This window comes from Mycosarcoma maydis, chromosome 19 (assembly GCF_000328475.2).
Source record: "Mycosarcoma maydis chromosome 19, whole genome shotgun sequence".
In the NCBI taxonomy this organism is placed as follows: domain Eukaryota; kingdom Fungi; phylum Basidiomycota; class Ustilaginomycetes; order Ustilaginales; genus Mycosarcoma; species Mycosarcoma maydis.
In genome coordinates this window covers 53,962-79,750 of record NC_026496.1, presented here as the reverse complement: position 1 = coordinate 79,750, position 25,789 = coordinate 53,962, and the positions used below count along the sequence as shown (strand labels likewise).

The following is a 25,789-nucleotide window of genomic DNA, read 5'->3' as shown; positions in this document are numbered from 1 at the left end:
AGCAATTCGCTTGCTTCAGCGGTACTGTGCTCTCCTACGCACAACTAACCAACATGGCCGAACCAGACCGCCCGCGCCGCAGTGGTCAGAGCTCATCTAAGTCCAAACAGCCATTCGAGGTAGCTGCCGACGAATACCAGGCTCCCTTTCAGCTGCCACCTAAGAAGCTTGAGTCCGAGCCAACACAGCAAGAGTCAGTTGACGGATCGTCTCTCGTCGACTTTGCCCCGTCGCCCTACTTTGACGACCAGGAAGCACGCGAGGCCATCGAGTGGGCCCAGTCTCAACAACAAGCCGAACTCGATGCTTCCAACGATGCCACTGCAGCTGGCGGCGTCGAGATCGGTTCAAGGCGTCGACGAGATAGCCAGGTTGGTAGCTACGATGAAGGAGGCAGCATCTTTGATGGTCCCGGCGCTGGCGCTGTTCCCAGTTCGGTCAGCAGTATGCGTCACGAGATGGCAAGGCCCGAGCTCGGTCGTCGAACCTCTCGAAGCTCCCGCCGTCGCATCTCCATGGAAGGCCGCTCACCACGACGTACGCGTAAGCTTTCCAGTGCTTCTGCACAGAGCGACCAGAGTGAAGCCATCACCTTATCCAGCGATCGCAGCGTCTCCCCAGACTCGGTGGCCGGCCGCCGCAAGCCCGCAAGCCAGCGCAGTGGCAGCACCTACCATCTTGGTCGCAGGAAGCGCGTTCCCGAGGATTCCGACCTGACCGGCTCCAGCCAGCCAAAGGGCATGCTTGGCTCCATCCTCGCCTCGATTCGTGGCGATCGGGCCGACGATGACAACGACGATGCCCGCAGCCGCCGCTCTTTTTCTCGGCCTCTTCTCTCCCGCAGACGTTCATCAGGCTCCGCCATCTCCTCGCGCACTGGCAGGTCAGACGCACGCCCGGATGAGGATGATCAAGACGAAGAATACGACAACAGCCGAGGTTGGAGCGACGACGACTACGGCTTTGACGACGAAGACGACGATGACGATTCATACCGATCCTCGGACGACGATGCGTCGAACCGGAATGGCATTCTTCCTTCCGCTTTCGGCCCCCTCAGTGGCGCAGTCGATCCCGTATTTGGCGACACGCGCTACTCAACCGACCATCCTCCCGAGGACCAACTGGACGCCGAGCTTGCTGGTCGAGATCTAGAAGAAGGAGTAGCCTCCGGATTCGGCCGCTCCGAGGCCGACCTGAGACACAACTCTCAGGCACGCCTACAAAACTCGAGTGCCAGCGCTGCACAAGCGAGAAAGGAAATGAGCTACCTTGACAAGGCCTCCAAGAGCCGACAGCAGGTCTACTTGACCGAGGAGGATACCCTCATCCGCTTCACCGGCTACAGGACGCTCGTAGGCAACCAGATCATCTACTCGATTGTCTGCTGCTTGACACTTGGCATTGTCTATTTGATCGGACGATGGCTACCTCGCTTTCGTCTCAAGTACGTCTGCAAGGAGGTCGAGTTCGAAAAGGCCGACTTTATCATGGTCGAAAACCAGTGGGGAGACCTTCACAAGGAAAAAACGACAACGGTTCCATATGCACGCCCCCTCGCCACCGTCTTTCCGCACTCTTCTCGCGAACCACCCGCTACTCAAGCAGAGGCGCAATCGATGCCCACCATCAACCTCCCGCCTGAACTGGTCAACAAAAGCAACGCACCTTCCAAGACCGCTTCTGCAAAGAGCAGCATCATCAACGGCGGAGTTTCTGCAAACGGCACCAACGCCACCGGCAACCCAGGCGACACGTCAGGGGCTGGCGGCCTCGGCATGCTTTCCGGCGTTCATACCGAGCAGCTCATGGACCTCACCTTCTTCGATCACCGCTACACGCGCTATGCGCTGCATCCACCTAGCGGTCGTTTGCGCATGGTCAAGGATTGGAGAGATCCGCTGTGGACCTCGCTCGCCGCCATCAACAACGGTATTAGCTGGGACGCCGAGAAGGACCGCACCATCGTGTTTGGCAAGAACGCCATCGAGATCCAGGCGAAATCCACATGGCAACTTCTCGTGGACGAGGTGCTGCATCCTTTCTACATGTTTCAGATTGTCTCGATCATCCTGTGGTCGTTCGACAACTATTACTACTACGCTTTTTGCATTGCCGTCATCTCGCTCGTCTCGATCTTCACGACGCTCGTCGAAACGCGCCAGACGGTCAATCGGATGCGCGAAATGAGTCGCTTCTCGTGCGATGTGCGGGTGCTGCGCGACGGCAACTGGCAGGTGCTCGACTCGAATGACTTGGTACCCGGTGATGTGTACGATGTGGCCGAGCCGGGTCTGCTACTGTTTCCCGCCGACAGTGTCTTGCTCAGCGGCGATGCCATCGTCAACGAGAGTATGCTCACAGGCGAGAGTGTTCCCGTGAGCAAGGTGCCGCTCACCACGCCCAGCATGGTCGGTCTTCATGCAGCCGGTACTGATGTGACTGCTGATCTGGCAAAGCATTTCCTTTTCTCTGGCACGCGCATCATCCGTATTCGCGGAAGCGGTTCGACGGACGAAACCGAAGCCGGTGCAAAGGCCATGGTGGTTCGCACCGGTTTCAATACCACCAAAGGTGCTCTGGTTCGTAGCATGTTGTTCCCCAAACCGATGGGCTTCAAATTCTACCGCGATTCGTTCCGCTTCATTGGCTTCCTCGCCATGATTGCTGGTATTGGATTTACCTTTGCCGCGGTCAACTTTGTCAAGATGGGCATTGCTTGGCACACGATTGTTATCCGTGCACTCGATTTGATCACGGTCGTTGTGCCGCCTGCTCTGCCGGCAACCATGTCGATTGGCATTTCGTTTGCCATCAATCGTTTGCGCAAAGTTGGCATATTTTGCATCTCGCCCAATCGCGTCATTATTGGAGGCAAAGTGGATGTCTTTGCATTTGACAAGACGGGTACGTTGACCGCGGAAGGGCTCGACGTGCTCGGAACGCGCACGATCGATCTCAAGGCAGGTAGATTCAGCGAACTGCACGAGACGGTTGACGAGATGCCGGTGGGTGCGGGTGGCAAGACGGATACGGATGCACGCAAGATGCCCTTGCTGTACGCGCTGGCAACGTGCCATTCGCTGAAAGTGGTGGATGGAGAGGTGATCGGTGATCCGCTCGACGTCAAGATGTTCGAGTACACTGGCTGGACGCTGGACGAAGGCAAAGATCGTTCGGCGAAAGCGACCACCAAGTCCGGCACAGCTAAGAACGGCAAATCGAAGCTTACGGAACGACCCCCAGCATTGGTGCAGACCGTCGTTCGTCCACCTGGTGGACAGGCTTTCGAGGTGCAAGACGCGATCAAGTCTGGACGTCATGCACATTTTCTGGAACTCGGAGTGTTGCGCACGTTCGAGTTCGTATCGTCGCTCCGGCGAATGTCGGTGATCGTTAAGCGGCTCAAATCGCAGTCGATGGAGGTGTTTGTCAAAGGCGCACCCGAAGTGATGGCGGATATCTGCGACAAGGACACGTTCCCAGCCGATTATGACGACCTGCTCTCGTACTACACCAAGCACGGCTACCGTGTGATTGCATGCGCTGGCAAGTCGATGGCGGGCATGAGCTGGATCAAGGCGCAACGCATGCGTCGCGAGCAGGCCGAGAGTGGACTACGTTTCCTCGGACTGATCATCTTTGAGAACAAGTTGAAGGATGGCAGTGCACCCGCGATCGAGGTGCTCAAGAACGCTAACATCGTGACCAAGATGGTGACGGGCGACAATCCGAGGACGGCAATCAGCGTTGCGCGCGAGTGCGGGATGGTGGGACAATCGGCTCACGTGTTCATGCCGACATTTGTAGAGGGAGATCAGAGAAGTGCGCGTGCTGTGATAGATTGGTCCAGTGTGGACGATGATCGGATCAAGTTGGACGCGTATAATCTACAGCCCAGGGAGGTGGATCGGCATGTGTTGGACCTGGACGAGTTTGACTTCCAGGATTATCAGCTGGCGTTGACCGGGGATGTGTTCCGGTGGATGATCGATTTTGCGCCTGTAGAGACGGTGCGTCGGATGCTGATCAAGGGGACCATCTTTGCGCGCATGTCGCCAGACGAGAAGCACGAACTGGTGGAACGGCTGCAAGCGCTCAACTACTGCGTTGGCTTCTGCGGCGATGGAGCCAACGACTGTGGTGCGCTCAAAGCAGCCGACATTGGCATTTCGCTTTCCGAAGCAGAGGCTTCCGTGGCGGCTCCGTTCACCTCGAATCGTGGCGACATCTCGTGCGTGCTCGACACCATCGCCGAAGGCCGCGCCGCCTTGGTCACCTCGTTCAACTGCTTCAGCTACATCTGTCTCACCTCGCTCATCCAGTTCTCCTCGGTGCTCCTCATGTATTCCATCGGAAGCTCCTTGTCCGATGGCCAGTTTATGCTGGCCGATTTCTCCGCTTTGTTGTTGAGCGTCTTTTCGGCGCGCACAGGCCCGCCGTAGCCGCGCACCTCCCTTCCGAGATTTAAACAAGTCATTCCGTACAACAGCCGTAGCTTGATTCGAACACCGTCGACTTCATTTCACAATTGTTTGAATGTGACTGATAAGATGGTACAAATACAGAGACAGGCTCAGAGATGCATACGCAAGTGGAAAGCATTGGCAAAAGCAGGTATCAAGAAGGAAGGGTACTGGATAGCATGTCTAGGCATCTCCGTCGTTCTGCATGCTACGTTCTATGGCCTTGTAGGTCTTGTTGGCATGTTTTCTCTTGGAGCGCCTGGAACGTCTGGAGAAGCGTTGGAGGGCTTTGACGAACTTGACCAGGTACTTTGCGAGGAAGGATTCGTACAGGAAACTGAGTGCCGTGTTGATGACGACGGCTAGAAAGAGGACGACATGGAAGCTTCTCGGGAAGGGTACCAGTCCGAGGATGTCGGCGACAAATCCTTGCGGGGTGAATAGGGCGTACAAGCTGAACAGGAGCAAGATGGTGACGCTGGCCATGAGCCATACGTTGGTGATAGGGTTTTTGCGATACGGATAACCGGTGGTGTAGACAAGGCAGCCAATCGTGTATTGGAAGCTCGAGATGAGAAAAACGGCCGAGTTCTCGGCGTTGGACGAGTTGAGTTCAGCGTCCGGATCGATCACCGGCGGCGTATACCACGGTTGTGATCGTACGTAGAAAAACGCCCACATTTGGAAGCCTCCACAGATGGCAACTTGGCCAATCAGCGAAACGAGCACCTTGACCGAAACCAGATTCGCAGTAGGCGCGCGTGGGTGAATGGGTGTATGCGCGCCGTGTAGGTGTGCAGGCGAAGATACCGCGTACGTCAACGTAGCCATACTGGATAATGTGCAAGGCCCACCTCGACTACGCGCGGGAGGCTACAGTTCCAAGAGATAATGGCGTCTGTCACGTACGCCCAGAGCAATCCAAGCCGGAAGAGTAAGGCTGTCGAGATGCGCTCAAGAAATGCTTGTGAACACCGATCGGTGCAATGCGATGATTTGCTCAAGCTGAGATGGTGATCAACAAAGCCAAGCACCAAGCTGAATCACAAATCAGAATCGTGTGGATGAATAATCGTGAATGCCAAGCCACGAGCAAGATCACGGATCACGGATCACGGATCACGGATAACGGATGCGTGCAAGTGAAAGTGCAAGTGCAAGGTGATTGCCAAAGTCCCACAGTCAAAGTCGCTGAAATCGCGAATCTCGTCCATCCGTGTCCCTCCACTTCAAGTGTCAGCACCTTCGACCTCACATTCTTGCAGAATGCCCGCTTGTGCGACGGCGACGGGCGACGGCGCCGAGATTCAAGGTTCGTGATTTGCTTCGTCTGACCGTTGCCTGTAGCTCGGTCGACGGCATCAGAGAAATGCCGACGTGGTAATGCCATGGTGCATGTTGAAGAGCAACTCAAACGAGCCAGGAGCAGACAGAGGCGACAACATAAACCTCACAATTTGGCCAGCATCACATGGTCGTTGCTCTGCTTTCACTAGAAGTTTAGACACTGTGCTGCGCGACACCATCTCTATCTGCATGCTGCATCTGCGCACGCCCTCGCTGCACACGCTTCTGACCTCAAGCCTCGTTGTTCTTCTCTCGGTGCTCCTCTACCGCCAACACAAGAGATCTGCGGCGTCTCCCGCATCTGGCGGGATCTACATCGATCACGAGCTGTCTGACACCTCCTATTCTACCACGCCGTCGATCGCTCCGGCAACGCACAACATGACCAATGCGAGACTCAAGGTGCTGCTCGTCAACGACGACGGACCGCCTTCCACGTCGTCTCCGCACGTGCTCGGGCTGTACGAGGAGCTCTGTGCGCTCGGCTGGGAGGTGAGCGTGGTTCTTCCGTCGTTCCAAAAGTCGTGGGGCTCGATGCAGTTCTCGCTTCAAGGACCGGTTGCCTACTGGTACTACTATCCGATTAAGGGCAATTTCGACGGTAAGCATCGCGGCACGCCGCAATCGTGGTCGGCGACACGCAGACCAATCAACCGCGAACGCGGTGAGATCGCCGAATGGATCCTCATCGACGGGTCTCCCACGACAGCATCCAATGCAGGACTGTTCAACCAGAATGCCTTTTTTGGAGACACGCCCGAGGAGCGCGACAAGGCTGCGTCGACCAAGACACAGTTTGATCTGGTCGTGTCCGGCCCGAATTTCGGACGCAATACAGGAACCGCGTTTGCGTTGTCTTCCGGAACAGTGGGAGCTGCCATGGCTGCATCGCTCGCAGGCGTACGCAGCATCGCAGTCTCGTTCGGCCACTTTACCACGAACCCACCCACGTTCGCGCATCGTTCCAAATCACGTGCTCCCGGTCTAGACGCAGCACAACTACGTCAGATCGCCGCCACGGCAAACAAGCTCTCTGCCTCGCTCATACAACGACTCTACGACAACTGGGCACACGAACCCGATGTCGGATGTTATAGTATCAACATTCCGCTGTGCGAAACCATCTCGCAACCCCAAGTCATCTGGACGCGCATCTGGGAGAACCGCTACGGCCCTCTGTTCGCCGCCGAGTCCACAGCCACGTACCCGGCGCCACTCGCTCCGCAACCGCCCACCGCGCCCAAGCCGCAGAACGTGCTCCATTTCGCACCCAACATGGCGTCACTCTTGGGCCCAACCACGCTGCCAGAGGGGACCGACGTATGGGCAATCTTGAACGGATACGTGAGCATCACAAGGTTAAGACCGAATTTCATGGAGGTAGACCGCCAAGGCCGGGGGTTGGACGTGCCCAAGCTGTCGGACGACAAGCAAGAGCGAAGAGGCGATGCGAAAGAGGCCGAGGTTAAGCCGCCAGCCGCGCTCGGGTTTCAAGACGGCTTACAGGACGGCTTGGACGTGGGCAAGCGCTGGAGGTTGTAGAGACGTCTAAAGACAAGATTGGGAGCACGCAAATTTGGCAGCACACGCTCATGATTCGTGACTGTAAAGCGAAGCTCCAACTCAATCCATGTGCAACAATCACGAATCACAGACTATCTTGATTGGAAATCGTCAATGTGCGACAGCTTACACATCCGGCTTGTCGGGGCCTTGGTGAGATGAGTACACCTTGTTGTGGGATTCATTTGCGCCTGCATGCATGTGAGGCTTGTTTGGAGGAAGATCAATCTCCTACAGCAAGCAGCGACAAGCAAGCGTCCAAAGAAAAATGCGGTCAGCAGTCGTGCTTGGGCATGACAACGTCTCGGTGTCGAATGCGAGTTTGGACAACATACGTGCGCCTGCGTCTCTTGTCGAAGCACGTCGCCACCGCGACCGCGCGTGTTAACGTCTTTCCATCGCGCTTCCGTGTTCGGCACAATGTTCGTAGCCACCTTGTAGTCAGCTTTCATGTTGCCGCCGCCCAGCGAGTAGTTGTTGGGCAGTGTACCCGCCACTTCTTGCTGCGGTCCCGTGAATGTTCGAACATTCGACATTATACTCACCGCATCCTGCCGACTTGGACGAAAATGTGACTGTCGCCGTTCCAGAGCAACATCCGCTCAGGGCGGTCACACGCCGTGCGTGATTCGTGTGTGGAGGAGTGATCCTCCACACATACACGCATGCGTTCAGTCAGTCACGAGTGACTCACATTTTTTCGTGCTTCACAATTCACGAATCTGTGATTTGTGATTGACAGGCGCACAATCCGACAGGACCGCTTCGTGCTTGCATGCACACCCAAGCCTCAGTCAGCCATCCACGTCCTCGACTCACCAAGCTGTTTTCACTTGTACAGCATCCGCTATCTCAATCGGGTCGGATGCATGGCTTTTCAAGCCGAAAGCCAAGAGGATGATGACGTCGAGGATTCGATTTGCAAATGCGACATGAGTGAAAGCACAAGCTTGGGACAAGAACACAAACCGACAAATGATCGGTCAAGCGAGCAGAAACGCAAGAGGGCAGACGGATGCGAAATCGAGGCGTAATCTGGGCTACGACTCAAAAACCGGGAACAGAGCTGAGCTCAGGTGTGCTAGCCGCTCGTGGCTTGGATGCCTTTGTTTCGATGAACGTCTTGATGATAGGGATGCCGCCCTTGTGCTCGTCAATACGCTTCTCATCAAAAGCCTTGTAGACCTTGGCGATATCCTCCAGCTTGAAACGGTGCGTGAGGATGAGCGTGGGGTCAAACTTGCCCGGTACGATGTAGTCCTCAAACACCTGCTCCATGTACGCTTGTACGGGAGCCTGACCGTTACCTTTGAGCAAAATACCCTTCTCCATCATGGCGCCGATCAGGAACTCGTTGCACTGACCCACGTAATCCGCAATCACCGAGATGCGTCCAAATTTGCGCGTGGCCCGAATGGCTTCGTTGATGATCTCGGGTGTGTCCGTCTCGACGCCCAGTGTCTGCATCGTCTGGTGCTTCAGAGACTTGGCGTAGCGGAAGCCTGCTGCGTCAAACGATACGTCGACACCACCAGCCACTTTGTGCATGACCTCTTCGGCCACTTGGGGTGTCTGATCAAAGTTGATCGTCTCGAGACCGTTGAGTCTCTCTTGCGCCCAGTGCAGGCGAGGAGCTACATTGTCAATGAGCATCACTTTTCTGGCGCCAAACACCTTGAGGAGCCATTGAGCGATGAGCTGGCCAATAGGGCCTGCACCCCAGATGGCTGCCGTCTCACCCTCTTGGAACTTGATATCCACAACGCTGTGGTATGCTGTGAGCGTCACGTCGGCCATCAGTAGTGCCGTTTCATCACTCACACTGTCCGGGACGTGGAAGCAGTTGACATCACCAAACGGCACGCGGAAGTACTCGGCCTGGGTACCGGCGTAGCCTCCGAGCAAGTGAGAGTAGCCAAGAATGCCGCCGAGCTTTTGGCCGTAGAGCTCATCCATCTTGGCGCTTGTGTTGGTGCGATCGCACATGGTAAACAGCTTGGCTTTGCACTGCTCGCATGTGCCACAGGCAATGCTGAACGATGCCACCACACGATCACCCACCTTGAACTTGGTGATCTGCGCGCCAACATGCTCGACGACGCCGGTTCCCTCGTGGCCGAGGATATCGCCCTTCTTGAGGTCAGGGATTTTGTTGTGATACAGGTGCAAGTCGCTACCGCAAATCGTGACGCCAGTGCTGCGAACAACAACGTCGGTCGGATCAGTGATAGTGGGCGTGCGAACCTCGGTAAGGCGCACGTCTTGAGTGCCGTGGAACGTGAGAGCGAGCATGGTGGCCTCGCCCGGTTTGTAGCTCGTGGCAGTAGCCGTGGGAAGATCTGTGTTGTTGGATTCGGCCATGTTCTCTGAGAAATCCAGCTGATGTCGCGAAGCGCTCGATGAAGGACGCGGTCCAGAGTAGTGTCGCTGAAGGAGCTCTGGTATATATGCTTCAGCACATGTCTGTGTCGACGTGAACGACTGAGCCAAGCGCCCGGCCCTGCGTCAGTGTCTTCTTTGACCTCATGATGCCAGAGACTATGGAGACAGGTCTGAAGCGGTGCACAGCAGGAACGCTTCGCCAGGCTTGGCGTATCCGAGAAACGGACAGCACACAGTATCGAATGGGCCTGGTCACTGTTGTCTTTGCGGATAGCGAGTGGTACAACTGGCTGCTGGAGATCTAGGATCCGAGCTAGCTTGTAGAGAAAGTAAAATAAAATACTGTAAATACCGTAACTAAATATCTAGCAATTGCTGAATACAGGTGACGATGAGGAGCGCAATGCTGAACAATCGGCGTGACTCAGCCACACTCCGACCATGTCAGACTTGGAAGACAACCGCGTCACAAACCGTTCAACCCGACTTGATCCAGGTATGGCCCGTGTCTTCAATTGAACACTCGCGACTCCTGTTGCGTGGTGCTGCGTCTTGTCTGCTTTACACTTTGCTGTTGCCAAAAATCACTTGAATTTCATTATGCTTGCATTGTCTTGCTACCTGCGGACAGGCTGCTCAATCACATGCTCCGCACGTCCAAGATCGCAAAGAAATATGATCCTAGCTCGCACGACACGCAGTTTGAGAGGCGAAACATGGGATTTGGTTATCACGGTGGGAGGGCAAGTGCTCTGCTCGCATTCGTCATCTGAACAAGCGCGCCACGGAACTGTGACAGGCTACCGACACTCTTCCTCGAGCGCACCATCGCTCCAATCCGATTCTTGCTCCTGTTCTCGGAGAGAGACACTGACAATGACGTTTTTGATGCGTTTTCTAGCTCGTGATGTCGACGACGAATGCCAACTTGTCTTGCTCTCTGATTCAGCCTCTGCTGATGGCTTCTTCCGACTGTCCGCTTGTTTGCGAGTCTTGCCTCGGTTCAGTCCTGCAGGTCTGGTGCTGTTGGCGTGCTCAGTCGATTTGTTACGCTGCGACTCGAGTTCGCCCCGTGACGGCGACTTCTGATGAAGGCTGCGTGCTATGGCAGCGAACTCGGCGTTACGTTCTTGGTCGGATTGAGCCGGCCAGTCTCCAGCAGCCACCTTGGCTCGTTCAATAATAGACCGCTCCACGGGATCCGTTCGAAATAGAGAGGCAAGCTCGTTGGCGTCGAAAAGCAACTGGTCCACTTGATCGTCGGTCAACAGGTCAATTGGGTGGACCACAGGCTTGGAAACGTCGCTGGCAGTAGCTCTGTTGAGAGCTCCGGCAGCTTCGAGTTTTTGTTGCATGCGAGGCCAAACTTGTTCGTCATTCGCATCTTCTGTCGCTTCGTCCATGTCTGTTTGTGTGGCCGAGGCGGCGGGTTCGGATAGAAAGCATTCAAACTCGTCATTGTTCATCTCGATCCCGTGATCCGAAAAAGCCCCGTCAGAAGAGTCCGAGCAAGCCTCATCCTGTTCCGAGTCTGTTGAAGGTAAAACTGGAGCCACTTTACTTGAGATTGAGGGTGTCGACAACGGTTGCTGAGCATCGGAAGGCTTTGACGAAACAGACCGCCATAGGTCAAGCACGTCGAGAGTATGAATGATGACATCAAGACGAGCTAGATCCGACATTGCTGCACGCTTATGTGGATTGGAGCGAAGCCGCGAGCGTCGCTTCTTAGAGACAGGCGCCACATCCGCTAGCCACGGAATTTTGGCTGCCTGTAGCCTGAGTGCTTCACACAGCTCTTTGTAGCAAGCTGTGGCGTTTCTGCTGAACATGGCATCGCTGTTGGCGTTGGAAATGTTACTGAATGCAGACGACAGGAGATTGGGGTCAAATTCGAGGGCGGGATGTGTGTAGCAAAAGATGTCCAATGTAGGAGCCAGAGTCTTTCGATGGGCCTCGAAAGCAAGGATGACGATTGCGAAAGCGGCAATGTGTGCAGGTATTGAGCGGGAACCGTCTCGATTCGGCCACCAAAAGGCGCAAAGATCCAACGCTGTGGCCTCGACAGCCTCGAAGGGTGTGTTATAAAAGATGCGAGCTGGATCGTGCCTGAAAAGGGTATCTGCGTCAGGGCAAGCAGCTTGGAATGGCCGCAGAAACGTGAGCACGCTTGCGCTGAAAGTCGAAGAGCTCTTGTGGAGAGTGTGAAAATAGAAGAAGGCGACGACACGATGGACGAAAGCATCTGGATCAGCCAGTCGTATGTTTTGGACGGCAGCTTTGACGAGCAGACGAAGCCGCTTGAAAGCTAAGCGCACTTTGGGATAGGGTAGTTTTGCTGCGCTCGATACGGAGCCCAAGTCAATGTGAACACCTTGTCGCCTCAAGACGACATAGCAACAGGCAGTGGCGAGAAGCAGAGAGCTGATCCCCCATTTGACGCGGGGAGGGATAGGAGTGGAATGTGCAGCTAGTGAGGGCGAAGGCAAACCAGCATTACTGCTGCGAGGAGTGCGGTCATGGTCGGCTAGATGTTCCCTCCAAGACTCATCCCTGGCACGCCGAAAGAGGAAGTCGACTTGATCAAAGAGGCCTGGATAGCCGAGGTGGCCGATTGTTGCTCGTATGCGAGCGTCTACCTCGGGCTTGTACCGGAGCTCACTGATGCGACGTTGTTGCTCACGATCATTTGTCCAGAGCGGTCGCCGTGACAGCCGGATGGGTGCCAGAGGCAAGGAAGATGAGGCTCGATATTGCTGCGGAGCACCAAGTGAATACGCAACATCGTGCACGTCGCTGGGCTCATAGAGATGAATATCATCTGAGACTGTGCCGCAATGCGAACACACCTTGTGACCGACTTGAGCGATAAAGTGGGTGGTGCCAGATGATCCACAGTCGGGACAGACTTGCGACATGATCTTGTGGAGTCGTCGTTGAGCGGGTTACAAGCGCAGGGAAGACTTGCGTCGTTCATCTCATGACGACCCAAGAAGCTTGGCGGATTCGCACACTGTGTTTGATGCGCTCGCTGGCTTTCGACGTGAGTGTCGAGTCAAGGTCTGGGTTTGGGTCTGGGGTGCTCGGTTTGCAAAGATGAAACGTTTACGATGAAAAGCTGAAAGATGAAATGGATGTGGAAAAGCAGGTGTGAGTGGCCGCGCAGCAGCATCAAGCAAGCAAGCAAGCAGGCAAGCGAGTGAGGAGGACCCTTGGAACGTAAATACGAAACTTGTGACTGCACGCTGCAGACCGTGAAACAAGCACCAAGTCGTCAGTCACAGTCGTGAGTGAATCACGAATCTGAATAACCGTCTCAAGCAAAAGAGCCACAAGCACGAAGCGTGAACAAATTCAGAAGGTGTCAGATCTCGCGTATTGTTGTTCCTTCTCGCCACTCTAAAATAATTCACAGATTCGTGAGTTACGAGTCGTGAGTCGCTCGTGGCTGCATCGATCCACGATTCGTGATTTGATTCACGACACGCAGAGCAAAAGCAGAGCAAAAGAATTCAAGATCAACTTGAGAAGAACGACCAAAACGCTTTTTGGCTCGCACGCTTGCAACGCTCTTTTGTCTGTGCTCGCGGTGCGTGTCTGTTTGTCTGTACTCTACTGTATGCTCTGGACGAGGCGATCATCTCCGTCCTTTTCAACATCGCGTCAATCACGAATCACAGAATCACGAATCGTGATTAATTTTGTACCTCCTCGTCCGTTGCCGACACACTTTGTATCTGCCCCGGCATCACCATCTCACCTCCCCGCTCTGGCGCTTCTCCTCCCCCACCTGTATTGCTCATTGCTGCTGCACTCGGCAGGATCAGCTTGCGCTCTCTTTACTCTGTGCCGCCGCTGTCAGCGTCACGCTTTGCCCTTACACGTCTTCCATACCACCATCGAATCGCCTCGGGTGCGTTCAATCCACGCTTGATCCGCAAACAAACGAGACTCGTCGCTAGGCTTCACCTTGCTGTAGCTCAGCGTAGCTGCATCAGAAACGCCTTTCATTTGGCTCGGTGCGCAGCGCAAAGTGGCTACACCATCGATCCATCACTCGACCTCCTTTGCTCGCGCGCGCACTTCCACTCAACGCGAGTGCGGACCGCTCTGCTCTGGTACCAGCTTGAACAGTTGGACTCATCCAGGAAACGCATCGATACGACACAGACCAGGTCCACATTCTAGGCGCAGCTTCTCGACAGCAGCCTATTCAGACTCGGATCCCACATTTCATCTCTGATTTCGGATCAGCAATCTGCTCGATCAACCAAGCTCCCATCTCATGTCGACATATTCACAGCACACCCCGTCTGCGGGCGCAGCGTATGTTGCTGCCAGCCCAGGCGTCATCCGCAGCCAGAACCTTGCCTACGTTGCACAACCACCACAGATGGGCCAAGGAATGCCAATGCTACCTTATCCGCATCAACCTCAACAACATCCAGGCTTTCCTGCGCAGCACCTACCACCTTTCCCTCACACCCCGAATCATTCGAGAGCCATCGCTTCACTACCTTCACATGGCCGTCACATGCACGCCATGCCCACTCCCACCCATCGCTCGCAAGCCACCCCCGCCAAACCACAGACGCCATCGACCATGCTCCAACATCGTCCGAGCTCGACGAGATTGCCGCAATTGCCTGCCGATGCTAGTGTGCCGTTCAAGCGCCCCAAGACGGTCGGCGATGGCTTTGAAGCTCCTTATCTTGTTCCAGGTCCAAGCAATCGCATTCTCCTCTCACTCAAGTCTGGGCTTCCCTCGCAGATCGACTGGGCCTTGTCGCGTCTCGTTTCCCTCACTTCCGGCCACCGCGACCAGGCATCCCGCGAATTCACTCTTGACAGCGTCCCCGGATTAACCGACGCCTTGCTATCCTATGTACGCAGAATCCATGCCGCTCTCACCGACCAACATCCCTCCTTGTGGGCCGCACCTTACTTTGAGCAACCTGTCGATACTCCCGATGTCGGCATTGGAGCTCCCGGTGACGGTGGTCACCAAGGCCTCTCAACCTCTCAGCAAATCAGCAGCACCAACTCTCTCTCTGCCCAGGTCAATCGGCTTGACTCCAGGCGCGTCCCAAGGTCAACTTCTGATGTCTCGCACGCAGTTCTCATGCGAAGAGCGCTTGAAGCCGCCTTGTCCCTTCGAAATCTTGCTTTGCACAGCTCCAACGTGCGCAGCTTGGCCTCCACCAAAGGAATTTTCAACTTGATTCGCGACGTCTTGCAGCTGCCCATCACAGCAGTGCACCCACATGGTCATTCCAACCTTGCATCCGACTCACAACACGAGGATGGCTGGTGCGAAATCGAAGGCATCGCAGAGCTGCGTCTCTACTTTCTCGATCTTCTCGAGACGCTAGCATCCAAGGTCTTATTGACCAAAAGAGCGCCGCCTCTAACATTGGCGTCACCAACACCAAGCCATGTCAACGGACACGGACACGGCCAAAGCAGCGCCGTTGGCCAAGCGCGACAACTGAAAACCGACGCAACAACGGCGAGCGATGACATTTTTGCAACGCTGCTTTCGCTTGCGCTTCACTCTAATGATCGTGCCATGTTGTTGGGCTCGATGCGCTGCCTGACCACAATGGCAGCCAACGAGCGCAACGAGCTTGCCTTTGTCGAGGTGACGCTCGCCGACGGACAGCAATCGCCCGGTCTTTTGCAGCGCTGCGTCGAATTGCTCCCGTTGACCCAAGACACTGAGCTGCTCGATGGCGCGCTAGACTTGATGTACCAGCTTGTCTGCATTGGCAACAACGCCATCAAGATTGCTGCATCACCCGTTTCGGACGCGCCGCGTCGAGTTTCGTCGGCTAAATCAAAAAACAAAGCCAGCGCGAGCCCAAACGCAAGTCACTCGTTCTCTGTGCACGCTTCCGCCAAGACTGCCGCTCTGGTGCGCCTGCTCTCGCGCAACCTGCAGCTGGGACGAAGCATGTGGGAACGTTTGATTCCTCTCAGAGTGCCAAATTCTTGGCTTTCCGATATTCCGAGCCGTCAGGTTGAGACGATGCGCAGGAGGCGCGAGCTTGAGATCCGAATCGCCAACGAAACACCTCAGGAGCGAGCCAAACGCAAGAGGCTTACACCGCAAGAACGTCAGAGCCTGGCTGGTCTCAAGGAACCGGAGCGTGGTATCGCATGGATGAAGATGGTCTTTCAACGCGATCAGGCCCAAGAGGTCACTCAGATGGAATTTTGGACCGCATACAAGGAAGAATTTGGTCAGCAGATCGACGTTCCTCTGCAGCCTGCAGCTGAGCTGATCCGTACCGTCAGTCAGGTGATCCCAAATGCGTCGGCTATGGTGGTACCAGCACAGGACGGCAAGCCACAGCGTTTCGTGATTCGAGGGATTGCTGTCAAGGAACGGGACCCTGAGAAGCTCGAGCCGTTCCGTTGCCATTGGTCGACATGTCCCGCTGCGCAAACCAACTCACTCGAATCGCAGCGAAGCCACGCCAAGCTACACGCAGAGTACGCCTCGGATGGTCGGTGCCGATGGAGACAGTGCGACTTTGACGTCAAGCTTTCTTGCGGCGCAGCAGCCACCGCCCAAGATCACAAGCGAGTCTTGGTGGCGCATGTGTTGACGCACCTCAAGTCGGACGATGCCGAAACTAGGTTGGCCAAGCCGAGCAAACGACGAGCCGACATTGTTGTCGACGATGACCTCCGTATTGTCTCCGGAGCTACGCACACTGGAGAGGCGGTGCAGCTGCTTACGGCAAAAGTCAACGGTGCACGCATGCTGCGCGGCAAGAGGGATTCCGAAGGTGTCGAGACTGTTTTCACGCTGGCCAAGGCTGCAACTCAAGCCAAAGGCGATGCGAATCGACAAGTCAACCGACACACGGCAACGACCAACGGAGCTCCTTCCAACGGCACGATCGACAATCCTGGATGCTACATACTCGATGTAACGCGGACGCCGACGGTTGGCAACGAAGACAACCCATCGCCCCAGGGACCGGCGTACACCTCGATCTTGATTCTGCGGATGCTTGCTAGGAGGGCAGCCTCCCTGTTGCAGAAGGCAGGATCCAAGCAGAACGCCGAGGTGCAGCTGAAGGAGGACGCAGCTTCGATCCGAGGCCAAGGCGACGAAAAGTTCGGTTTGCCGTTGCCAGCCAACTTTGGCTCGTCGGATCGTGCCAAACGCGGAGAGGTTGGTGACACCAACCAAGCCAACGGCTACGCGGCGGGAGACATTTCCGGATTGGACGAGGAAGATGAGGATTACGAATGCACGGCAGCATGGGCAGTGGAAGCGGCTACGCGTCTGTTGGATGCAGTGCAAGGAGTGGAAGAGGAGCTGATGCATCACTCGTCTCAGAACGATATCCTTTCATCCTACATTAACGATACGCTTGTAGAGCTTCATCGACGCCCAGACGACGCGCCTTCAGGCTCGTCTCTGGCTGAGGTCGATCCCCAGCTAGCATAGTGTGATCCCGAATGTCAATCGTGAATCACAGACTGTATCAATGTTTTGCCTGTTGCTATCAGCGAATGCACGTTGAAGGCATGATGATGCTTGGCCATCTCTATTGAGTTGAAACTTCGGGTGGGGACTTGCGAATGGCTGTTGAGATTTGGTAATTGAGCCGATTCACTGACCCGAACGCGTACCGAAAGCGTCGTTTCGGGCTTCCAACTTGAGAGACACGAACACCACAGTCACGAGTCGAACGTGGAACAAATACAAAGTGAATATCAATTAAAGCCCGCCGTGCACGCTGCATTTGTGTATCACACTCATGCGTTATGCATGGTTGGTGAATCACAAATCGCGGTTGAATCACCCATGTAAGAGTAACTTAGTCACGAGTCCAGAGTCGTGAGTCGTGAGTGTCGCGATTCTCGGGTTCGTGTCTTGTGTGGTGCACGCACGACGGTGATGAACGATTAATGCCAACTTAATCACGAATGTGAGGTTTGTCAACAAGATTCACTAAGTTAATTAGCTACTCGCGATTAATCACGATTCCAATTCGTGATTCGTGATTCACACTTGAACGCGATTCACGATTCGCAAGCAAGGCGGCGGCGCTGGCGTCGGCTGCAGCAGCCTGGCTGGGCGATTTCGATTTAAGGGTGCAGCGCAGCAAGCATGCGATGTGTTCTTTGGTTCATCCTAGTCTTGCAAGTCATTCACGCTTCACGGTTGACGATTTACCCATTCAACCTTTCATCCTTTCATCCATTCACCCGTTCCATTCCATTCCATCACATCTTATCACATCTCATCACATCACATCTCATCACATCGTCCGCTTCGCTCCGGGTCACGTTCGCTCTGACACGATCACCGCTTGCACACGCTCATCGTTGTCAGCCTCTCTGTCGGTCTCATCTTAGGCTCCTCTAACGCCCTATTTCAATACGTTTGGCTCCACTCGACTCGACTCGACTCGATTCGACTCGGCTCACATCGGAGCACAAGTCTTCGGCTAGAGCACGCACGCTCGTCCATCTTTCTGCTCGCCCATATCTACGCCGCTCCTTTCTTCTATTTCATCAGCGGTCAAGATGACGCTCGTTGCCATTGACCGATCGTCTTGAACCACTTCGTACAGCTGAACCAGTCCTCTCCCTCTCCTCGTCGCAATTCATCTAAGCAGAGCAGCACAGCACAGCACAGCACAGCACAGCACAGCACAGCACCTACCCGGTACGAGCGCTTCCCTGATTCTCAGCCTCTTCCGCCAACCATGTCCTCTCAAAGCCCAAAGTCGTCACCGACAGTTCATGTCAACAAGTGGTCCGAGCAGCAGGTCGTAGACTGGCTCTCCTCCGTCGGTCTTTCCAAGTATGCAAGAGACTTCAAGTCAAACGGCATCACTGGCGATGTGCTTGTTCTGCTCGACGACGAAGCTCTCAGGGATATCGGCGTCGTCACCATAGGTCAGCGCCTCGCGCTCCTTGCTGCCATCTACCGTCTCAAGCAGCAGTTTGACATCCCCATCCAAGAAGGCGACTGGATTCCCAAGTCAATCGAGGCGCAAGAACATGCCACCAACACGCTCAGCACAGCTCACATGTCTACTGCGCTACGTCAACGCGACGATCGCATTCGTCTCTTGGAATCGCAGATCCTGCGACTCGCAGACTATCTCGTTCGCTTCCAGCAGGACATGGCGTCCGTAGCAAGGCACGTCGGAGTCAAGGCGCATTCCATTGACACGCCCATCACCCTTGTTTCCAACTCGCTCTCCGCGCATCGTTCCAGTGAGAGCAGCGCCACCACGTCCGCCTTCGGCTCAAATTCCGATCTGGCTTCCTCAGCCGCATCCAGCTTGCCCATGGAATCGCCCACTTCGCGCAACTTTGCTGGTCTTGTCTCTCCCACTCGAACCGGCTTCACATATGGCGGCTCACAAGCCATGAGCGGCTTCAAACCAACCACCGTCAAGTCGTCCAGGTCTAATAGTATCGGTGGTGCCGCGCCCATGACACCCACTACTGCCGCACACATGTATGCGGCCAGCGCGTCCAATACAGTGCCCACAGGAGATGTTTCGCCAACGCAGATTACTCCCTCGGTCACTCCCACATCACTCGGATCTCAGCCTGCTTTCCCTCAGCAGCAACCGCCATCCAGTGCCGGTTCCACCTCGATGGTGAGTCCGACCCGTCGGCTTGCGCATCAGAACTCGCTTGCACATCCAGACGCCGCTGGCTCTGCTCGACCGCGTGCAGGCTCCGTGGGTGCATCCGCTGCTCTGTCGTCTACCAGTGGCTCATCTCTCTTTTCCAATACTGGAAGCAGCGGCTCCATCAACGCCACCACTGTCAGCGCAGCAACCGAACGCGACGATCGCATCAAAGACGCCGCAGCGACGACCGTGTCGGAACCGAAGCCCAAATTTTCGACGGTCGCTGCCTCGGGCTCTTCGTTGTCGGCATCGCCAGCCGCTTCTGCAGCGGCTGCTACCACGGCATCCTCCGACAGCAACCCGTACAAGTCGTTTCGCGTCACTCTCGACGACCCATGCTATAAGGTGCTCCCAGCAGCGCTCAAAAAGTACAAGATCAACGACGACTGGCGCAAGTACGCGCTCTTTATCTGCTACGGCAAGACGGAGCGGTGTCTCAGCTACGACGAAAAACCTCTGCTTCTGTTTCAGAAGCTCAAGGAAAACGAACAGAGCCCTGTCTTTATGCTTCGTCACATCCGCGACGTAAAATCGCCCATTGCGATCGCCGAGGCAAAGGCAGCCTCGAAGCTTCAGGAACGCGAAACCGACGGTGGTTCGTCCGCTACCAAGAAGCGAAGCGCGCCGCGTGCCGACCGACGTCGTGTGATTGCAGGAACACCGCCGCCGGGTGCGCTCGTCACCAACGCTTCGAACCCGGTGGAAGTTGGACCGGCTGCCGACTTGCCCGAACGCAACAAGGTGGCGAGAACATACGCGGTGGCCATCTACCCATACATGCCCGAGCGCGATGACGAGTTTGACGTGAATGTGGGCGATACGTTTGTCGTGATCAACAAGGCCAAAGGGTGGTGGATCGTGCAACGAGACGCAAAGCAAGACGGTGCAGGGGACGTGGTGTATAGCGTCCCGGCGAGCGAAGCGAGTTCGGCGGATGATGATGGAGTCACCTACTCGAACTACCGAGCCGAGCATGCGTCTGGATGGGTGCCTGCCGGGTGTCTGCTCGAGACAAGTCGACCTCTGGGGAGCATTGTGGAAGCCGAGGCGGCGTCGATGTCGCATGTGCGGTCGGGTGCAAGCACCATCTCGAACCCGAGCACGCCCACGGCATCGAGCAGCGGAGCCAAGCTGGATGCCAAGCGTGCGGCGATTCCGCCGGCGCTGATTACGAGCACCAGCACGCCGGGGATCATGCTCATGGATTACCAGAGTGGCGAGGGCGATCTGGATCTGCGCAAGGACGAGCGTCTGCGCGTATTCAAGCGGTACAACCACTGGTCATATTGCGTACAGGAGCGAGATGCGCACGCCAGGGGCTGGGTCCCCAGCTGGTACATTGGCAAGCTTTCCTCGGCCGCCAGCGGATCGTTGGGCAAGTCGGCGTCGACCACTGCTTTGTCTGCGACGCCCGTCCCGGATTCGCGCTTGATGCATGCGGCAGAGTCCGTCACAGCCGTGGCCGGCTCGCCGTCGTACGACAGCAGTTTGACACACGACCATCCGTCCGCGCATTCAGCTTCCGCGCCGATGGCTACCGTCTGATCTCGACGTGCCTCAGGTGACGTCCGCCCTCGGTGCCATGTCAATCTCGTTCTTATACCAACCCGTCCATGTCTGTGATGCCTGTGTGTCCATCTGGCTGAGTTGTCTCTCGAGTCGAATCTGTCTTAAAAAGCGCTCCCTAGACCAGATCGTGAATCAGGTCCAAACCTGTATGGCTTTCAGACCTACATGTCTCTGAGCTGCGAAAGATACAGAAATCCTCGTCACTTGTATGTCAGTAAAACTGAGCGCCAAAATTCATAAAAAAATTACGAAGCTACTAAGCGTCGCCTCGCTACGGCAGTGCGTTCAGCCTCAGACCCTGGATTCCTTGACTTACAACTGTGCCTTTCATTGAGAGCAACGCGCATGACGCAGGTCTTGAGTTATAAACTGTAGGAGCGAGGGAAGAGAGAAAGAGAGCAAGAACTTACCAGGATCTGTCCCTGGGGGAGCAGAGTCGAAGTCATTCTGCATACTTGACCTAGAGCCTAGGTGCGTCGGCCAAGCCGACTTCTTCACTGATGCTCACCCAAATGCCTTTCCCAAAATCCCCATCGAGTAATCCAATCCCCACTCGGATTCGAATTGTGTTGCCAACAGCATAACTCTCAAACAGGCTAGTTTGCAACCTTAACCAACTCGGTTACCGTAGCTTCTTATAGTAAGCTGGACGCGTCAAAGTTGCAACCACATACCCTAAACACCGCTCTCATCCTCTTAACATCCGACCATACAGTCAGTGACCACACTACAGAAACAGCACAGAATCCCGAAATCGTGAATGACACACAGGAACCACAAACGCGGATGTAATCGTGAATATCACGCGCGATATCTCGTCTCACAGGTGAAAAAAAAAACGATCAAGATCAAACTGAGATTAAAGCAAAAGCCATACGTGAACGTGGCGTAGAGTGTCTATAGCGATACGATCCGAAACGGGCAAGCAAACGCCATCACAACCTCTTTTCGATCTCGGCAAGCTTGGAAGGTTGCTGAGGTTGCGATGGTTGCGGTTGCAGCTTCTTGTTCTGACCGTCAGCGAGTGATTGGAAGTAGAGCTGGAGATCAGCCTCCATCAAGTCGTCAGTGGGGAACTCGTCGTCGCCCCCCTTCTCGTTCTTGCTCGAGTGGAAGTGCGCCTCGAGTTCGCGCATCTTTTGCTGACGGTCGAGCTCTGGATCGTAGTAGCGGTGGCGTTTGAGCACTACACGTTCGTAGAAGGAAAGGTGGCGCGGGTGGATGGCGACTCCGTGGTAGTCCTGCTCACGACCCTGCACCACACACTCCCAGTAGCGCTCCTGCTCTCGCAAATCGAGACCAGTGGTGTCCGGAATGAATACCATGGTAAGCACCCAGCCGAGCAGACCGAACCACGAAACCACCCAAAACTTGGTATGGTTGTCAATGTAGTTGTACAGAATGGCGGGCGCAAGTGCACCCAGCTTACCAACGGCAGCTGCTACACCGTGCGAAGTGGCACGGATCGAAGCTGGGAACACCTCGGCAGCGAGCAAGAAGGTGGTCGAGTTGGGACCAAACTGGTTGAAGAACGACGAAAGGAAGTAGATCGCCTGGAATGCCTTGATACCGCCGCCAGGCTGGGTGAGCGGGCCGAAGAGCGAAGCACCAATGATGAAAAGGATAAAGTCGGCAATAAATCCGTTGGCTTGCATCCACTTGCGGCCGTACTGCTTGTGATCCATGAGCAGAGCCGCAAGGTAGTAGCCGGCGAGCGAAATGATGATATTGTACAGGTTGTAGAGCCAGGTGGTCTCGAGACTACCGCTGCCGCCCGTGATAATATTGATAAAGACGCCGGAGAAGATCTTGTTGCCGTAGAAGAAGAAGTCGTTGGCGAACCAACCACCGGCGGTGCCAACGAGACGATGCCAGTAGTGACTGAGCGAGAGCTTGAGCGACTTGACGTCGTAGCCCGACGTATTGAGGCGCTTCTTGGCGTTCTTGAGCGCAGCGTCCTGGTACTTCATGCGATAGTATCGAATGTAGGCGAGATAGAGGGTGAATACGGCAATGATGCCGAACTGAACACGGAAGGTCCACTGAGTCGACGTCGTGGAATACGGAGCACTGAGTGAGCCGTGGAAGATGAGCAGACCAATGATGAGGACGGCTTGGTTGGCGAGCTGACCCCAGCCCTGCATGAGGAAGGAAAGGGCGACCTTACGACCACGGTGCATTCGATCACCAGTAGTGGCAGCGCGGCCGGTGCCAGTGCCCTCCATGGCGCGGGTCGAAGTCATGGGGTATTCACCACCAACACCGATGCCGTAGATAAAGACAGACCAGGCGTAGCAGATAATCCAGCCGTTGAGCGAAGTGCCCCACATGGCGGTCAACATTACGGAACCGAGAGTCATGATGAGCGCATCCTGGACCATGCCAAATCGACGGCCGATCCAGTCACCTTCGATACCGACGAGGATCTGACCAACGATGATACCAACGATCTCGAGGTAGTCGATGGCGTGGAGCCAGCCTTCATCGCAGACGGTGTAGTTCTTCCAGCATTGTGGCCAGACCGCCTTGAAGAGAGGTGAGAGGTTGCCAATGGAGAAGAGCGTGTAGCCCTCGACGAAGAGACCGAGACCAGTGATGACGTAGTTGTTGTAGTAGGCGCGCAAAGGGGAGAGCGGATCGCTCTTAAACATGCTACCGATCTCACCGAGCTCTCGACGTGCTTCCTGATTGGACTGTGCGTTGATCCATTTGGTCTTTTCCCAGAAGGGAAGATCGGCCCAGTAAGTTTTTGTGTCGCGGGTATACGAATCGGCAGGGAAGAGCGTCTCGTCCAGGACCTGAGCCTGAGCTGGGTTGGGGCCAGCATGATTGTGGTCGTTGGACTGAGTTGAAGGCGTGGATGACTGGCGCTCGCTAGAGTTGGCATCCGAAGATGCAGACAACATCTCGGTCTGAGGCTGAGACATGGTAGCGATCTGTGTTTGGGGGATGGGCGAGGGCAGGATCAGCTAGTAAGCGATGCCTCCGGATTAGCCGATAGGCGGAACCAGCGTCGACAGAGCAAGGATGGTGGGTCGGAAGGAGGTCGTGAGAGACAAGTGAGGAGTGATGGCTTCTCAGAAGACATGAGAGATGAGCGCGATTGAGAAGAGGGTGATGGACTATTTAATTGGAGGCCGACAAAACTTGTTGACGACTCGATTCAATTCGTTCACGATTGGCTGACCAGCTGGCTGCAAAACGCAGAAACGGACCAACTTGACCGGACGGCGCTAGCCAGTACCATGGTAACTGGCAGACTAACAGAGGACGCTCAAGAGCACGGAGGGACCGATGCAGCTCGAAGACAGAAACAGACGATGAATCGAACGTGGCTGAGGGACAGAACAGTCGGATGAGCCGGCGATAGAGAAATTAATTTCTTCCCCTGATGTTTGCTCCTTCGTACGGCGAGAGGCTGCGAACGAACCCACGGCAAGAAGATGAGAGTTTTTTTAAAAAAGAAAAAAAGAAAAAAAAAAGCAAAAAAGAGCACATGCGGCAGAGCCAGACAGAATTTTAGCGTGAGCACCTGAGTGGTGCAGGAGGATTCACGATTCTAAAAAATCACGCAGCACAGTCAAATTTTTTCGGATCAGTGCCATTCATGGTTGACTTCACTGTCTGAAGACGGAAGAACAAGCAACTGGATGTACTCGCCAATCAAACCTGCAACGCTGAAAACGGTTTGGGTGTTGCACTACACAACAAGCTGACCGACATCCACAGCCGAGAGAACCACAATACCCGTTACGTCTCTCACTTCGTCCGTGATCACAATGCTGCTTGTGATGATGAAAGTTGGGCGTCGGTGGGATAAACGATGCTATGTCATTCGAAAACGAATCCGGGATTCACAAGACGCGAGAATGACGAGCAAGTGTGATGTCGCCTGTGTATCTTTTGTTTAGACAACCCCTTCTTAACATATTCAGAGAGCACCACAATACTAAGTCATTATCGTAACCAGTTGGCAACATATTGCGCAGCTGACGTTGACGTTGTTCGATGACTCTGCCGGGCTTGATGATGATCCTCGCAATCTTCGCAACATCATTAGAGGTGACAAGGACGCCAATTATCGTCAGACTGAGCTCGACCTCCGCTTACGGAACAAGATGACCAGCTACAGAGAGAGACCATCACGAATCACGAATCGTGGTTTCGAACGACAAAGACTCAACACAACCTTGCTCTGTTCAAGTTGGAAAGCGTCCAAACTGGGTCGCCAAGCGACTTAATTTCTAGCTGACTAGCTGCCGCCAAACGAGCCTCGCTTAGGCGAATTTCTTGACGCACCCCCGCAGCTCCGTACTCGTGACTGTATTGTGCGAGGTTTGAATTGGTTGCTGCACCTTCTTGACACTCGTGACTCTGCAAGCTGCAACACTCACGACTTGTGACTTTCGAGTTTAACTTATCTGTAAAGTTCTAGTTAACTTGGAAGATGGGGGGTGCAAAATTTCAATCACGATTTCAACACCAAATTCTCCGCGGTTCGTACTTTGTACCACAATTTCCCGCAAGCCTCTCTGCCGTACGGCGGCGCTTGGCTGACTTGCCGACGTGCTTGGGCTCACACTATGAATCACGAATGTAGCCCCGACTCGCCTTGCAGCCAAGACTTTGTTGGTGATTGTTAACAAGGTCATGTGACTTGTGCGATGTTTTCCATTCCATCAACAGGTGAGAACAATCACGAATGTCAATTTGATAGACCAAAGATCATGCATGCCCCAGAGAGCCAACCATACGATGTATTCTCACTTGATATGGGATAAAGAC

The 25,789-nt window shown here is 55.0% G+C and overlaps 9 protein-coding genes across 9 annotated transcripts; 4 read left to right on the top strand and 5 right to left on the bottom strand.

The window, feature by feature from the left end:
• Positions 1–53: 53 nt before the first annotated feature.
• On the top strand, positions 54–4,445 carry UMAG_05268 (uncharacterized protein; the record flags this gene model as incomplete). The annotated part of the gene is made up of 1 exon (XM_011393688.1): positions 54–4,445. The coding sequence occupies one exon, from the start codon at positions 54–56 to the stop codon at positions 4,443–4,445; it is 4,392 nt and encodes a 1,463-aa protein (XP_011391990.1).
• Positions 4,446–4,649: 204 nt separating this feature from the next.
• On the bottom strand, positions 4,650–5,297 carry UMAG_05267 (uncharacterized protein; the record flags this gene model as incomplete). The annotated part of the gene is made up of 1 exon (XM_011393687.1): positions 4,650–5,297. One exon carries the CDS (start codon positions 5,295–5,297, stop codon positions 4,650–4,652), a length of 648 nt encoding a protein of 215 aa, XP_011391989.1.
• Positions 5,298–6,194: 897 nt separating this feature from the next.
• On the top strand, positions 6,195–7,355 carry UMAG_05266 (uncharacterized protein; the record flags this gene model as incomplete). The annotated part of the gene is made up of 1 exon (XM_011393686.1): positions 6,195–7,355. The coding sequence occupies one exon, from the start codon at positions 6,195–6,197 to the stop codon at positions 7,353–7,355; it is 1,161 nt and encodes a 386-aa protein (XP_011391988.1).
• A 147-nt stretch (positions 7,356–7,502) lies between these two features.
• Positions 7,503–7,912, bottom strand: UMAG_05265 (uncharacterized protein; the record flags this gene model as incomplete). The annotated part of the gene is made up of 2 exons (XM_011393685.1): positions 7,503–7,607; positions 7,712–7,912. The coding sequence occupies 2 exons, from the start codon at positions 7,910–7,912 to the stop codon at positions 7,503–7,505; spliced, it is 306 nt and encodes a 101-aa protein (XP_011391987.1).
• A 511-nt stretch (positions 7,913–8,423) lies between these two features.
• Positions 8,424–9,737, bottom strand: UMAG_05264 (putative glutathione-dependent formaldehyde dehydrogenase; the record flags this gene model as incomplete). Its single annotated transcript, XM_011393684.1, has 1 exon — positions 8,424–9,737. The coding sequence occupies one exon, from the start codon at positions 9,735–9,737 to the stop codon at positions 8,424–8,426; it is 1,314 nt and encodes a 437-aa protein (XP_011391986.1).
• Positions 9,738–10,558: 821 nt separating this feature from the next.
• Positions 10,559–12,676, bottom strand: UMAG_05263 (uncharacterized protein; the record flags this gene model as incomplete). Its single annotated transcript, XM_011393683.1, has 1 exon — positions 10,559–12,676. One exon carries the CDS (start codon positions 12,674–12,676, stop codon positions 10,559–10,561), a length of 2,118 nt encoding a protein of 705 aa, XP_011391985.1.
• Positions 12,677–14,043: 1,367 nt separating this feature from the next.
• On the top strand, positions 14,044–17,223 carry UMAG_05262 (uncharacterized protein; the record flags this gene model as incomplete). Its single annotated transcript, XM_011393682.1, has 1 exon — positions 14,044–17,223. The coding sequence occupies one exon, from the start codon at positions 14,044–14,046 to the stop codon at positions 17,221–17,223; it is 3,180 nt and encodes a 1,059-aa protein (XP_011391984.1).
• A 1,267-nt stretch (positions 17,224–18,490) lies between these two features.
• UMAG_05261 (MAP kinase pathway-interacting protein) lies at positions 18,491–20,980 on the top strand (the record flags this gene model as incomplete). Its single annotated transcript, XM_011393681.1, has 1 exon — positions 18,491–20,980. The coding sequence occupies one exon, from the start codon at positions 18,491–18,493 to the stop codon at positions 20,978–20,980; it is 2,490 nt and encodes an 829-aa protein (XP_011391983.1).
• Positions 20,981–21,939: 959 nt separating this feature from the next.
• Positions 21,940–23,931, bottom strand: UMAG_05260 (uncharacterized protein; the record flags this gene model as incomplete). The annotated part of the gene is made up of 1 exon (XM_011393680.1): positions 21,940–23,931. One exon carries the CDS (start codon positions 23,929–23,931, stop codon positions 21,940–21,942), a length of 1,992 nt encoding a protein of 663 aa, XP_011391982.1.
• Positions 23,932–25,789: the final 1,858 nt, after the last annotated feature.